General features: G+C 44.9%; 1 protein-coding gene across 2 annotated transcripts; it reads left to right on the top strand.

The window, feature by feature from the left end:
- The first annotated feature begins 269 nt into the window (after window positions 1–269).
- On the top strand, window positions 270–14,454 carry ZMPSTE24 (zinc metallopeptidase STE24). 2 transcript variants are annotated; one of them, XM_417720.7, is made up of 10 exons: window positions 270–425; window positions 2,314–2,460; window positions 3,080–3,166; window positions 4,854–4,970; window positions 7,720–7,872; window positions 9,241–9,382; window positions 10,678–10,838; window positions 11,568–11,672; window positions 12,693–12,836; window positions 13,168–14,454. In XM_417720.7, exons 1-10 carry the CDS (start codon window positions 309–311, stop codon window positions 13,390–13,392), a joined length of 1,398 nt encoding a protein of 465 aa, XP_417720.1. In that variant the 5' UTR covers window positions 270–308; the 3' UTR covers window positions 13,393–14,454. The 2 variants fall into 2 exon arrangements, with proteins under 2 accessions (XP_417720.1, XP_046759613.1); XM_046903657.1 differs by lacking the exon at window positions 270–425 and having other exon boundaries at window positions 2,367–2,896.
- The last annotated feature ends 203 nt before the right edge of the window (window positions 14,455–14,657 follow it).

Raw genomic sequence — 14,657 nt, 5'->3', positions numbered from 1 at the left:
CCAGCCTCAGCTTCTGCTCAGCTCGGGGCTGTGTCCACCGTGAGCCCCCGTGCCGTGTCCTATGCAGTGAAAAGGAGATTTCCTTCTGTTTAGCCGGGTCTTGCTGTGCGCTCCCGCTGGGCACCACGGAGCACAGCCCGGCTCTGTCCCTTCCCCAGCGGGCTCGGGCTCAGCGCTCGCGTTCCCTTCCATCCCGTTCGCCGCCCTCCGCCGCAGAGCCGGGCTCAGCCCGCGTCGCTCCTCCGCTCCGGCAGGGGGCGCTGCAGCGCGGGCGGCGGAAGGAGGAAGTGTGAGCGCGGCGCGGGGCCATGGCGCTGCCCGGCGAGCTGTGGGCAGAGTTGCCCGCCGAGAAGCGCATCTTCACCTCCGTCCTCCTCTTCTCCTGGGCCGTGTACCTGTGGGAGGCCTTCCTGGCGCACCGGCAGGTCGGCGGGGCTCCGGCGGGGCTGGGCCTGAGCTGAGGCCGGCCTCGGGTTCGGGGGTGGCGGGCGGTGAGCGGGGAGGGCCCGGCCCGACGGGCGGAGCTCGTTTCCCTTCACGCGGCTCTTTCCCGGCGCATGGCGGCGGTCGGGGCGGGTCGCGGGGCTCACGGAGCCGCTCGGTGCCGGTGTGTGCCCGGCCGTGCTCTGCTCGCTCCTCTCGATTTGCGAACGGGCCCGTGTGGTGAAGGCGCTGTGCCACGCTGAGGCCTCCCCGCCGCGGCCCAACGTCCCGCCTTCCTCCGCCGTGTAGGTTGTTATTGCTGACGTCCCGCGGTACGGGATGTCGTCCGGAGGGACCCGGAGAGGACGAGCAGTGCGCCCAGGGGAACCTCGTGAGGTTCAATAAATCCACGTGCGAGGTCTGCACCCGGGTCACAGCAACCCTCACCATCAGTATGAGCCGGGGGGTGTGAGGATGGAGCGCAGCCCTGCCCAAAAGGAGGCACTGATGGATGGCAGCTGGGCAGGAGCCAGCACTGCGCCCTCACAGCCCAGACAGCCAACCGGACCCTGGGTACACCCAAAGCAACGCGGCCAGCCGGGCAGAGAGGGGATCTGCCCCTCTGCTCCGTGCTGAGACCTCACCTGCAGCACTGCGCCCGGATGGGAGTCCTCAGTACAGGAGGGACGTGGGGCTGTTGGAGAGCATCCAGAGGAGGGCCACAAAAACGCTCCCAGGGATGGAACACCTCCAGGCTGAGAGCTGGGCTGTGCAGTCGGAGAAGGGAAGGCTGTAGGGAGACCTATAGTGGCCTGTCTGTGTCTGAAGGGGCTGTAAGAAAGGGGACAGACTCTTTAGCAGGGTGATAGGACAGGGGGAAATGGTTTCAAACTAACAGAGAGGAGCTCTAGATTGGATGTAAGGAAAACAATAAGGGCGGTGAGGCACTGGAAAGGGTTGCCCAGGGAGGCAGTGGTGCCTGTCCCTGCAGACACCCAAAGTGAGACTGGAGGGGCTCTGAGCACTGATGGAGCTGTGGGTGTCACTGCTAACTGCAGGGGAGTTGGACCAGATGGCCTTTAAGGGTTTCTTCCGACTCAAACAATGCTATGGGTATCCCCTTGCCCCAGCTGTGTCCTCTCATGTCTTGCTGTGCATCCCCATTCTCCATGCCCATGGGCAGAGAGGAGCACAGTGCACCTTGATGCCATTTTGGCACATCTCAGCAGTGCATGCAGAGCACAGCACTGTAAGGGCTGCTGTGAAGACAGCAAACTGCATCTCAGATGGGAGGGAGCAGTGGTGGTGGCTGCTGTGAGCCACTGGGTCAGCGCTGCAGCCCGATCCTCTGCTTGAAGGAAGGAGATAAGTGATAGAGCTGAGGAGCTTTTCCTTGGAGAAGGAGCAAAACTACTAAATTGAGACAAGGCGGTGGATGGAAGAATGGCGTGGAGACTTCTGAAGTTTACAAGTGAAAAGTTCTTGACTGAAAATGAAATGGCACCCAATGTATGCTGCCAACCCCTGGGGATGATCTCACAGAGGATGTGGTGTTGGGTTTAAGACTCCGCTTAGTCATAATCACAGCAGTGTAAGTCCTGTCCTGTGGAAAGAACTAATTTCTGTGATCTTTATTTAGCAACTTTTTATGTCAGAAATGAGTAAGCAAGCAGCTCGGTTTCTGGGTCTGGCAGTTGTGCCTTGGTTGTAGATTTGCAACTTCACAGGAAACAAGAACTTTGCAATGTTTGTCTTCCTGTGGGGTTTCTCTGTTTGTTTTTCCCTTCTGTGGTGGCTGGTGAGCATTTGCCATGTGGTACTTCTCTCCGTCGGATTTCTCCCCTTCAAAATATTGGAAGTTGGTTTGAAGTTTCTTTCTGACTTTTTCAGAGACGGGTGTACAGAACAACAACACACGTGCCATGGGAATTGGGACAGATCATGGATTCAGAAACGTTTGAAAAATCTCGTCTGTATCAGTTGGACAAGAGTACTTTCAGCTTCTGGTCAGGGCTGTACTCAGAGCTGGAGGGCACTGTAAGTACCGGAGCTGCTCCAGCATCAGGTGGTGATTTTCAATGTGAAGGAGCTGTGAAATGCTTTGGAGCGATCCTGTGCTGTTGGCACTGTGACATCTCACATCAAACTGAAATTTAAACGGCTCAGGCTCTGTGTTTCTTGTTTGTGGCTATATTGCCTTGTGAAAAGAAGAGATTTCTCTGTGCAGTGCTGAATAATACTGCACAGCTGCAGCCTGTCTCGTTATGCACTGGGGCACAGCTGACCCATTTCCAAATAATTAAAGAGCATTAGAGTAGTTTTCAGTTGTTACACATACCGCCCCGTTCTGTGTTTGAAGGCCTACAGCTATTTTCATTTGTAGGTTCAAATGAAGCAGGAGGTAGAAAGACAAACCTGTGAGAACAGGAGGAATACCAATAGGTCCTTCTGGAGCTTAAGAGAGTTACATTGGGTAATGTGTACTCACATGTACAGAAAAGACAGAGCTAAAGTCAGGGGAAGAAGAGGGGGAAAAACCTAATTAGAAAACTCTTCTGATTTATCCTTAAAAGTCACTTCTCATGCTGAAATCATAGCAGGATGAGGTGACAGCCTGCTTCACGTGGGCTCTGTGCTTTGTGTTTTTGCTTTCCAGATGATTCTCATCTGCGGAGGAATTCCCTTTCTCTGGAATCTGTCCGGTCAGATTTCGGGCCGTGCTGGGTTTGGACCAGAATATGAGGTAAGCAGTCTTGAAATGCTACAGAAGGTGTTAAACATGGAGTGACCCACATCTCAGCACTGTTTTGGCTAGCTGAGGTGGCAGATAGGGCTTTAAGGCTTTTTTATTTTAAGTCTTGTAGATGTGATTTTCTTTACTTCAGATTTTGATCAGAGCTTTGTTTGGACCTTCAAGCAGTCCAGAAAAAGCTTCTGCACACTTTGGACAAAGCTGTTCTGTGGTGTCGGGGACGTTTATTAAGAAGATGGCAGCACAGGGGGGTGTAGGCTTAGGGGTTCTTTGTTCCCCCTCTCAGGACCATTTTCTGATAGATGAAAGGTGTTGCCCATCACAACATGGGACATCAAATATAGGAGAGTGTGTCAGATGCCGAGACTTCTCTGATGTTGTACCACTACAGTGGCTGTTACTGCCAGCTCCTCCATGGTGGGTACTACAAGCAGCACTGAGGGGGGAGGTTGAACCTGTGGGGTTATTTTCAATGTCTTAAAGACAACATGTGATGGCCATGGCGTCCAGTTTTGCATGAAATGTCCTTTCTGGCCCATTTTCTTGAGGAGTTGGAGTCTCTCCTCCAAATGAGAAAGGAGGAGTTCTGTTCCAGACACTTCCCTATTCCAGAGAAGATTTGACGTGTCAAGAAAACCCTTGCATCCAATAGCATCTTTGATGTGTCATACCTTTTCCTGCTTGAATCACTTAAGCTCTAGGTAGTTTATTGAGATAACCCCCACAAGTAATGTGCCTTCTTTTTTTTTTTGTCTTAGAGGGGGAAAAATAAATAATCTGTGCAAAGGAAATGTCCATCATACCTTCTGCTCATAGCTGGGTTATCACCAAGCGCCCTCAGTTTAGGGTAAGGAAGGCTTAGTGTCCTCTGCTTCACTCTTAGGTTGCGTCAGTCCTGATGGATATCTCCTCTGTCTGCTGCCTGAGTGAGCAAAGTAGAAACACATCTCTTGAAAATCTCTCCCTCCCACAGTAAAAACCACTTGAAAGCCATATGATCACAGGGAGATGGTGATGCCAGTTTTATCTGAGGTGTTTTTCTTTAAATTATGTGGTGAGATTTCCCCAGAAGAAATAGCTTAGTCATTTTGGATTCATTTCTGTTTACTCCAAAAGTTCTGCAGAAGGCACATAAATAACTTACGAGATTTAAAGCTGTTGCTTTTTGGACAGTCAACCTCTGTTCTATTCAGAAGTCAATGGTACTTTAAGGAGTTTCCTTTCTAAGCAGACCTGAGTAGTGGCCTCTCATCTCCAGCTGCTCCGTGAGACATCTGAGATCCGTGATGACATCCTGGTCTGTATTCTGAAGCTCTGAGCAGTACCTACACACTGCAGCAATAGTGTGAATGTAGGGGAACATCCATCTCTGTATGTGCCAAAAGATAAGGTCAGAAAGGACTGTTCCCACAATTCTACTGGATTTCCTGCTTAACACAATGTCAAAGTTTTCAAGCATCAAGCACCGGCTCCTTTATGAAAGCAATTTGCTTTGTTGTAAGGCAGGCTGCTCCAACAGGCAGTAATCTAACACTCAGAAATGCTGTTCTTGTGAATGCATCTAGCTTTAGCTTCTAACCAGCTTCAGTTACACTATTGACATGGAATCCAGTTTGACAGCAGGAATATTAACATCATTATAGGTCAGTAAATATCAGATCTTTTGTTTTGTTTTCAGATTGTTCAGTCATTGGTGTTCCTGCTGCTCGCAACGCTGTTCAGCGCCCTGACTGGTCTTCCATGGAGTTTATATAACACTTTTGTTATAGAAGAGAAACATGGCTTCAATCAGCAGGTATTGTATAGTGGGCAACGTGTATATTGACCTAACATCTTCAATAGGTTTGGTAGGTTGAGTGGACTGAGGTATTTTCTGGAATGAAGATCTGCCCTTTGTGGTGCCCACAGGCTGCAGGGGGCCAACCTGCTTTTCCATGAGCCTCTCCTGGGCTGCAGGGAACTGCTGCTCTGTGCCTGGGGCACCTCCTGCCCTCCTTCTCTGCACTGGCTGTAGCATCTACTGAATTCATTCTCTCAGTTTCTCCCTCCTCTCTCCCAGCTGCTGCTGCCCTCCCAGAGCATGCTGGCATTCCTTGCAGCTCAGCTCTGGCAGCAGCTGAGCTCTGTTGGAGCAGCTGGAGCTGCCCCTGAGCATAGGGCAGCGCTGTGCTCTGCTCGCACCAAGCACACCTCCAACCCTGCTGCTCCCAGAACTTTGCCACATAAACCCAGTGTGGTGGTGCACCCTATGTTGTCTTTGTCCACCTCTATTCTGTAGTGGTGTACTGTTTTCATTCTGGGGAAGCTCAACTTTGAAAATTGTCACTACAATTTTTCCTTGACAACTGCAGTGTGTATTTTCTGAAACTGTTCCAATGCCAGCTGCTGCTCCACTCTGTAGGAAGCAAAATTGTTCTGTTTGGTCATAAGACTTAAGCTTGTGACCAGTTCAGAACTCTTTTATGCTCCATTTAGCTCTTGTTCTATGGGAAAACCTGTCCTAAAAACGTTGCTCTAACAAAGCTGGAAAATATGTGCATCTTCTAAAAATATTTTTCTTCTCTTTTTCGTACTAATAAGGAAGTACTCATTCGCAGAGTGTTAATGTACGTGGTCATTTGTATCTGAGTGAATCTGAATTACAGAACTACAGGTTCGCTTCCCTTCTGCAGACTTAATAGGGAGCTCCTGTTGAGGGAAGGGTGAATGTCCCTATGTTTCCAGAGCACGAGGCTAGCATTTTTCTTCTGGCAAATGCCAAACTGGAAGATCTATTCAGCGTACTTGGTTTGTTTTCTCTCTTTCCCTTCTGTTCTGCAGTCCTCAGGGATTGTAAGGGTTGACCAAGTCTCAGTTCTTGCAGTATGTTTATGGCCTGGCCTAGCCTTAAGCATCCCTTTGATATTCAAAATCCTTGAATATCCATCAGAAAGCATCTTTGATTATCTCTCATGTCAGTCCTTCGTAGTTGCATCAGACCTGTGCTTGGATTGTCTCTTACCTTAGTGGGGAATAAGTTCCATCGTGGTTCCAGTTCTGCAAACTTGTTTCAGGAATACAAAAGTCCTAATACTGTCGATACTAGGATCTGTGATGCAGTAAAGGTAGAGCAAACTGGTGGACCAGCTGATGGATGGACAGCTTCACTTAAATATCAGTAACCCTGCAGAGTGCATAGTAAGCTCCCAGCACTGAACAAGCCCTTCCTCTGTAGGGAAGCAGAGGGCCAAATACTGACCTTAGCAGCTCTTTAAAACTACCTTGAGAGAGCTCACAGAAGCTCTGTAGTTTCTCTGTATGCTTTAGTGAGGGTGAGGAGGATTGAGCTGCCTTTCCTTATGTCTTTTTTCTCCATAATGGTCCTCATGCCAAGAACTGAATGCCAAGTCTGGCTCCAATCCAATCTGCTCTAACAGCTGTCTTACAAACAATGCTGATTCTCTACCATTCATTTCAGACCACTGGGTTGGCTCCTTTAGCGAATGAGCCAGATTCACACTTTGCAATTGATCTTCAGGCAGACTCTTCTTCCATGAGAATGACGTGGTGGAAATGAGGGTTTCTCTTGAGTTTACTCCTGCCTTAGAAAGGTCAGAAGAGAGAGAGCAAAGTCAAAAAACACCATAAAAATGTTTAGCTCTGTTCCTCCTAGATCATGGTGCTGGCATTAAAGAGAGTTGAAATCTACCCAAACTCTTGCCCCAAGTTGTTTCACCAGTATTTCTTTTTCTTTCCAGATGAGTTCCATATCTTTAACACAGTATGGGCTTTTTAATGCCTTGTTGGAAAGGATCTGTACATAATAAACCCTTCACTTCTGTGCCTTGCAGATAGCTGTAAGTACTGAAGGAACAGTTTCTGACAGAGCTAGCTGGGAGTACAACTGCATTGCAAAATCGCTCATGAAGTTTGATTCAAGTAGAGGTCTTTGAAGCATCCATAAAACATATATGAAACATCCATCCTGATAAAGTTATTCTAATTTTGGTACCAGAGACAGGGGTAAAAGGCCCAGCTGATACCTACAAGTCTTCAGGAGGACTTCTGTCCCCTTTCCAGGTCAGACAGTCAGCTTGGTGACTGAGTTGAGATGAGTTGAGGCAACTGCTCAAAGACAAAATATCCTACAGTAACTTTGTTTCTTTCCACTTCCCATTTGTCTAAAACTCTGTGATATCTGGAATACTGATTGGTAAATGAGTTAAGGGACAGATAAACTTAACATTTTCCTTTTCTTCTGTAACGAAGGATATATATTCAAGAAAATTCAGGTTTGGGTCAGGTCCTGCTAACAAAGTGTGCACCCACGTGGGCCTCAAGTTCAGGTGGATATGTGGAGCCACAGCTGCTACGAGGAGAGCTGAAGAGGTTCTTCCATCCTTTATAACTGACTGCTCTCCTTAGCATGCATTTTTATTGCCACTTGGTTGTTTCATGATTTGTCTTATTTTGTTTCTGCTTCTCCAGTGTAAGGATCAGTTCATTGACTGCTGAGACCCATTGGTGTTTGTGCTGTAAATGTCACTGCTGTCCTTCCTTTGCAGACGCTGGGATTTTTTTTTAAGGATGCCATCAAGAAGTTTATCGTGACGCAGTGCATTCTGTTGCCAGTGACATCCCTTCTGCTTTATATTATTAAAATAGGGGGAGACTACTTCTTCATCTATGCCTGGCTCTTCACGTTAGTTGTGTCCTTGGTGAGTATGAGGATACGTTTGGGTTCCTTCCAAGTGTATGGCTCGGTGTGCTGAGCTGTACATAATACATAACTGAAAAGAACATAGGAGAAGAATCTACATCTCCTGGGAGTTTTAGTGCCTGCAGTGTTTAATAAATAGTTTGTCGTGTTCTCACTGCACCTGTTCAGGAGTAGTAGCTCATATTAATTGCCCATGCTAATTTGATATCTTAGATTTTCCTTGTTTTGCATTGGTTCAGTGAAAAATAAGCATTCAAAGAAACTTTAGAACAGATACTGGGATTAAAATGCTACGTAATGATAGGATGGTTGGACTGGATGCTCTTAGACGTCTTTTCCAACCTTGATGGTTCTGTGATTCTATGTTTTCCTTTTTCATACCTGTAGAAAGGGAGCCAAGACAATGACCACTAGTTTAACAAGACAAGACAGAATGTGCCTTGGTCAGTAATGTTCCCACAGGGCTGCTTTTCCACGTAACCAAACGCCAATTTGCAGTTGCACTGCTTTGCACTGAGACAATTAACAGGTTTCCATTTCTTGCCCTGCTGATATATCTACTTTTATATACTGAATTGGTAATTGAAGGATCCTTTTGTATCCATTAAAATGATTTCATGTTTGATGTGGAACTCCATGGTGACGTAGTGTAGTAGCAGCAGTGCCCCACTGAAGCGGTGAGTCTAGCTCACAAATACTGCTCAGAGATCTTTCAAGGTTTTTTCTTTGTGTTTCCCTCTCCTCCTCCCACCTCCCCCTTCTCTCTCCCATCTTCCTGAGGGTTAAGTCCATGCCCACACTGCTCGCTCTCTCCAGTTGTTTTGCACTGCCACTGCAGCTTTACCATGGTGTTGATTCTGCTTTGCTGCCGTGATGTATGTGTTTGAATGGTCTTTGACACGCAAAACAACATTAAGAGGCATTAAGAGTTATGCTTTAGAGTTCTCTTTAGGGAAAAAAAAAAGTTGTAATTGCATTTGATTGCTGGAGTTGCATCCTTCTGTCAGTCTGTTAGTCCTGCTGATATCAAGAGATTTCCCAAAGATAATAGTGGATAAGTGGATGGTGGGCAAAAAAACATACAACTGTCGATGTCCATTTGCTTCTCATGCTTCATCTTTTTCCTCTAGCTAGAACTTAAACTTCTTCCCAGCCCAGTTCTTTTCTTATTGTAGGTCCAGAGAGCAAGGGAGAGAAGTTCAGCTTTCCTTTCTGCCAGAGTGTTGCTCTAGCCCTGGCCTTCTTGCTCAGTCTGCATCTGGTACCAGTGGGAAGAGATACAGTAACTCACAGCGAGGTTTTGTGATAAAGACCATCAGTTCCTTAGCCTGTAATTAATACTAAACACAATTTTGCCTTTTTTCAGGTGCTTGTTACAATCTATGCAGACTACATTGCTCCTTTGTTTGATAAATTCATTCCGCTTCCCGAGGGAGAGCTCAAGCAACAAATTGAAGTAATGGCAAAGAGCATTGACTTCCCATTGACGAAGGTGTATGTTGTTGAAGGTGAGAGTTTTGAATACAGAGACTTCATAACTTGAAATCTGTGGATTTTTAGTTTTCTTTTCTTGGCATCCATAAGAGTGTTGAGCCAGCAGCTTCCCCTGCTGATCTGGGGACGGGTATATGGATGTCTTCTTTCCAGTGTTTCACTGCACTGTTTCTTGGCTCTCTCAACTCCATAACTGATTGGTGATGTGCAAAAAAGTCTGTTAATTTCAGGGTTCGTTCAGTAACAGGTAGGTTATAAAGGTTCCTTCCTTGCATATACTTTCATAGAGGTTGACGTGTTTTACCAAAAGACATCGCTGCCTTGTAGCTGGTCATGGGATTTCCTTCTGCAAAGGGACTAGATGCTGAGGCCTCATGCTCTCAGCAGCCTCTTCCTCTGCCCATCTGTCATGGTTGAGTGCTGAAGTTACCATGTGTGTACCTTGGGTTGGTGTGCAATGGGACAATGGATATCGTATGCCCTGAGGAGTTGATGCAGCTAATGGACATACAGTGGGAGCATGCATTCAGCTTGAAGTACCTTATCTTCTGCTGGAATAAATGGAGCCAAATTCCACTTTTTCTCCCACGCAGCCCTTGTTCAGTCTGGATGTTGCAATGGCTCCTGTCTATAGGCAAAAAATAGACAAACTGAACAGTTCCTTTGACCTAGACAACTTATTGGGATCAACTGAAACAGTCTGTTCTGTGGAAAGAGATGATTTTATTGGCCTAAATACTGTATCAATAGTAGAAAGAGCCTGTAGGTCCACCATTCAGGTGATTTAGATGAAAATAACTAAAAATTTGCCTATTTCAAACAATTTTAAGGGACTGCCTGACCTCTGCATTTCATCTCTTCATCTTCTCTTTCCTTATCTGCCCCTACAGCTTCAGAATTGTGCATGGTCCTTTCTGTAACTTTCAGACAATTCCGAATAAATCCATGACAGGTACTTTGCTGGGAGAACAGTACAAGTTCTTTGCAGAATTCTTTTCCCACTCTGAACCTGAAATTGCAGCAGAGATTGTTTTCTCTTTTTTGGATAGCAGATCTTCACTTGGCTGTTTTTTTTTTTTTGTTTGTTTGTTTGTTTTACACTGAAAAGTATTATTTCTCTATTGCAGTCAGTAAAAGAGAGAAATTCTACTTAAAATACGCGTCAGCCCATGAAATCATTTGCTTGAGTGTGTCTTTGTTGTATCAGGACTTTGTCAATTCCATCTATTCTGTCTAAGATTTTCTGTATAAGCTTTAATGAGCAGGATTATCTGAACTGTGGTCTCTAATGTTAGTTTTTCCCTATCAGGTTCTAAGCGTTCGTCTCATAGCAATGCTTACTTCTATGGATTCTTCAAGAATAAGCGGATAGTGCTGTTTGACACGCTCCTAGAAGATTATTCTGCATTGAACAAAGAGCCAGTAGAAGGAGAAGAGGGTGAGAATGAAGAAACAAAGTCTAAAACAAAAGTGAGTTATGCTTCCCTACCCTCCCTTTGTTTTTCATTCTGTTATTTATCTTTACTTACTGGTGAGGTTATCCCTTGTGTTCTAAGGGTCCTAAGTGGGATGCTGAAATCCCAAATTCCATCATCAAAGTATCCCTGAATCACTGTGAAGTGGAATTTCTGGGGTTGGCAGTGCGTGTGTGCCAATAATGCCAAAGAGACCTCAGAAGTCCACAGGGGCTTTAGCAAACCATTGTTTTCCTGCATGTAACAAATAGGTCTTTCCTGCAACTGGTGGAATGAGGGACCTGTTTGGGTTTTTAGCTTTTGTCTCTACTCTTGGGACTGCTGTAACTAAGCTTCCCTTTGAAGGGAGTGCTTTTGCTTATCAGTGCATCATAGGAGTGTCTCTTACTGCAGGCAAGAGCTTTGGTGCTTTGGAAAGAGTTTAGAAGGCAAATTTTCCAGTGTTGTTCCAGGTCTGCCGAGGAATGTCTGCACAGATAGAAGTAAGACATCACAGATATGAAATAAGACACAGATAGAAATAAGACATGGTAGAATGACTTTTGAACTCACAACTTTGTATTTTTTTGAATATCATCTTGAAAAAGTCTCACTAAGAATTTGTATGTGTTGGTAGAATGGAAGAGCATGGCAAGGCTGGTCTTGGGAAACTTAAGTGACTTAAGAAAACAATAAGTGAAAAATATGTCCAGTTGTGCTCAGTTTGACTTCCTTCTTCCCTCAGAATAAAAAGCAAGGATGTAAAAATGAAGAAGTTCTGGCTGTCCTTGGTCATGAACTGGGTCACTGGAAGCTAGGTCACACAGTCAAAAACATCATTATCAGCCAGGTAAGTTATGGCAAACTGGTGGTGGTGATTGTTTCAAGTGATTGTTTCCAGATTTGTATATGTATGTTCACATGATATACTTGTGCTCCAAGGTGGAATGTTGGCTTGTTGCTTTTCTTTTTTTTTTTTCCTCCCTTTTATTTTCACTTCTGTATCTTTACTGAGCATGCAGTACCCTCCCATCCCTTCCTTGTCCCATTTGGTTGGTGGGTACTGTGAACCAGAGAATTGGTCTTGCTTCTTGGAGAAGAACGGAGGAATGTGATTGCCAGTTATTAAATCTGACTCAGAGGGTATTTCTATTTTATTTACTTATCTTGTTTTGTCCTGCTTTGTGCACTGGTTATTGGTAAATAACATTACTGTGCAATTCCTGTTGTGTGCCCAAATGGGGATTAGTATCAAAGCAATCTCTGGAGGTTGGCCAGCTTCACTTTGAAAGGAAAGGAGCCTGATGGCCCATTTATTCATGTGCATGCCTCTGGTTGTAGCACAGTGTAAGGGAATTCCTTCCCCAAATATCCTACTTCCTAATTTCAGATGTTTTGATTTCCAGTTCACAGCTATCTAGTCTGTGATAATTATTATCAAGTCTATCATATGCTGTGGGGTAATCTAACTTTTTCTAGTTATCATGCACCCATCTTTTCAAATTCCCTTCCCTTCCCTTTGCTACTTGAGGAATTTTTTAGGTCATTGACAGAAAATAACACAAAGTCACAGAGTGGTTGAGGCTGGAAGGGACCTCCAGAGGCCATCAGACCTAACGCCCTGCTCTAGCAGGGACACGTGGAGCAGGTTGCCCTGGACCAAACCAAATAATGATTTTTTTAATTGCATGCACCCTCAGAAAGCTGGTGAAAGCCAACTGCTTGCTCCTCTGCATATATGAGTTCTGAAGTAATCTGTTCTTTTTATCCTTCCTGTGGAGCTTAGACACAAACCACTGATATTTTAGGGCATATATTAGACTTGGATGAAAAACTCGTCTTAATCAAGAACGCTGTTACATTTCTCTAGATGAATTCCTTCCTCTGCTTCTTCTTGTTTGCTGTTCTGATTGGTCGAAAGGAACTCTTTGCTGCATTTGGCTTCTACGAGACTCAGCCAACCCTGATAGGCTTGATGATTATTTTCCAGTTCATTTTTTCACCTTACAATGAGGTATGGTTTTGAACTTGTCTTTCAGATGCGGGTGCTGAAGTGCTGTCCTATTTAAATAATGATTTTATGTTGACTGTATTATTAACGTGGAGAAGAGTTGGAAGTTTCTAGGAGCTCTATCTGCTATTCTTGTTTCATAAAGAGTGTTACTGTTCCACCTAAGACTCCCAGTTGTGGGTATGGCTTGGACAAATCTCAGTGAGCTCACTATACAGGAACAGTGATGTGTGGGATGGGGGAAGGAAGGTGCAGCAGTGGCTATTTACTGATAGTGTAAAGAAAGTGGAGATGGTTGAATTTTCAGGTAATCTTAATGTATTTCTCTCCACAGATTCTCTCCTTTTGCTTGACTGTATTAAGCCGACGATTTGAGTTTCAAGCAGATGCATTTGCCAAGGAACTTGGAAAGGCTAAAGACCTATATTCTGCTTTGATCAAACTAAACAAGGATAACTTAGGATTCCCTGTTTCTGACTGGATCTTTTCAATGTGGCATTACTCCCATCCACCCCTTTTAGAAAGACTTCAAGCCTTGAAAGATGCAAAGCAAGAGTGACAGGAGCCTGTGGGGCAGAGACAGCGCTTCCATCCAGAGGCAAAGTTAGGAGCATCTCTTAAATGAAACGGGTGTGATGTTAACGGCACGACAAATCCAAGAATCCTGAAACAGTATTAAATTATGACTTTTTTTTTTAAACAAAAACGAAGTGGTGGAACTTAATTTAGAGTAAAGTCCTGGGTGAAGGCCAAGCCTCTTATGCTCTGGCTTTTATCTCCGTATAGATTTGTAAGGGGAGAAAAATATAATATTTTGAGGTACCTGTCTCTCAAATTTTACAGTGGTTTTGATCTTTTCCCCCTTCTTGGTGTTCTGTGAACTTTCTCTATCTCTACCTTCACTCACAATGAAGAGATTTTGAATGCCATGGTTTCTTACATCATAACTGTACTAGCCGGTCACTGTGTTTAAAAAGTTTAATGCAAGTATGAGCCTTTCTGCTGGAGTTAAATCCATGTCTGTCATAAGGGAAAATGCTGCTCCTCTGAAATGTGGGAATAGGGATGAGTCAGAGCTGAAGAAGTAAGTGATGGCCTCCTTGAAAACGAGGATTATTCTGTGTTCAGTATCAGTATAGGGGGATTGGGCTGTCCTCTTCTCCATTCTGCTTCTGGAGGTGCAGAAGAATGTTATGGAGAACTGAAGGCAGGACCCATGCATTAAAGAAGGTTGCAAGTTCTTTGGTCTTCACCCTCTTGCTTGAAATCATAATGGTTAACCACGTTTCCACACCTTGGTTCCTCCATTTCTGTCAACCTTTGCCTAATTTAATTGTGTATATGGAAGTGGTCTGATGCTCAGGCAGCGCATCCATGTTGAACCTTAATTCTGAGGTCTGCAGAGGGTTTTTTCATTCGTATGGACTTAACTGAAACAGTGTGGGAACACAGAAAATACTGCTTGTGATCATTCTAATACAAGTAATCCAAGATACAGTTTGTTTGTATAGGTTGGGGAAGGGTAAAGGGGTAATTGGAGAAATGGCTTCTGCATCTGTCATCGCAGATGAGACGTGGAATTGAATTTACTTTTGTTGAATAAAGATAGAAGTTAAATGTGGGTTTGTATGTGCCATTTGAGTGGACTGAATGTGAATACTTCATATAAAAATCTGATTTCCTGTATGTTGTAAGTTGAAAAGCTCTTCTCAGTTCTGTGCAGAGACAACAAATCAAAGCAAGATCTGATCCTTTTGAGTGCCTGAACGTTCTCCAAGACTTTACTATTAGCTTAAATTTGCTTTTCTGATCACAAGGAGAAAT

This window comes from Gallus gallus, chromosome 23, assembly GCF_016699485.2.
Source record: "Gallus gallus isolate bGalGal1 chromosome 23, bGalGal1.mat.broiler.GRCg7b, whole genome shotgun sequence".
NCBI classification, from domain to species: domain Eukaryota; kingdom Metazoa; phylum Chordata; class Aves; order Galliformes; family Phasianidae; genus Gallus; species Gallus gallus.
This window is presented reverse-complemented; position numbering and strand designations above follow the sequence as displayed.

Coding starts and splice junctions, on each gene's coding strand:
- ZMPSTE24 (XM_417720.7), top strand. CDS start 309: ATGGCGCTGCCCGGCGAGCTGTGGGCAGAGTTGCCCGCCGAGAAGCGC. Junction 11,673..12,692: donor AAAACATCATTATCAGCCAG/GTAAGTTATGGC, acceptor ACATTTCTCTAG/ATGAATTCCTTCCTCTGCTT. Junction 12,837..13,167: donor TTTTTTCACCTTACAATGAG/GTATGGTTTTGA, acceptor TTCTCTCCACAG/ATTCTCTCCTTTTGCTTGAC.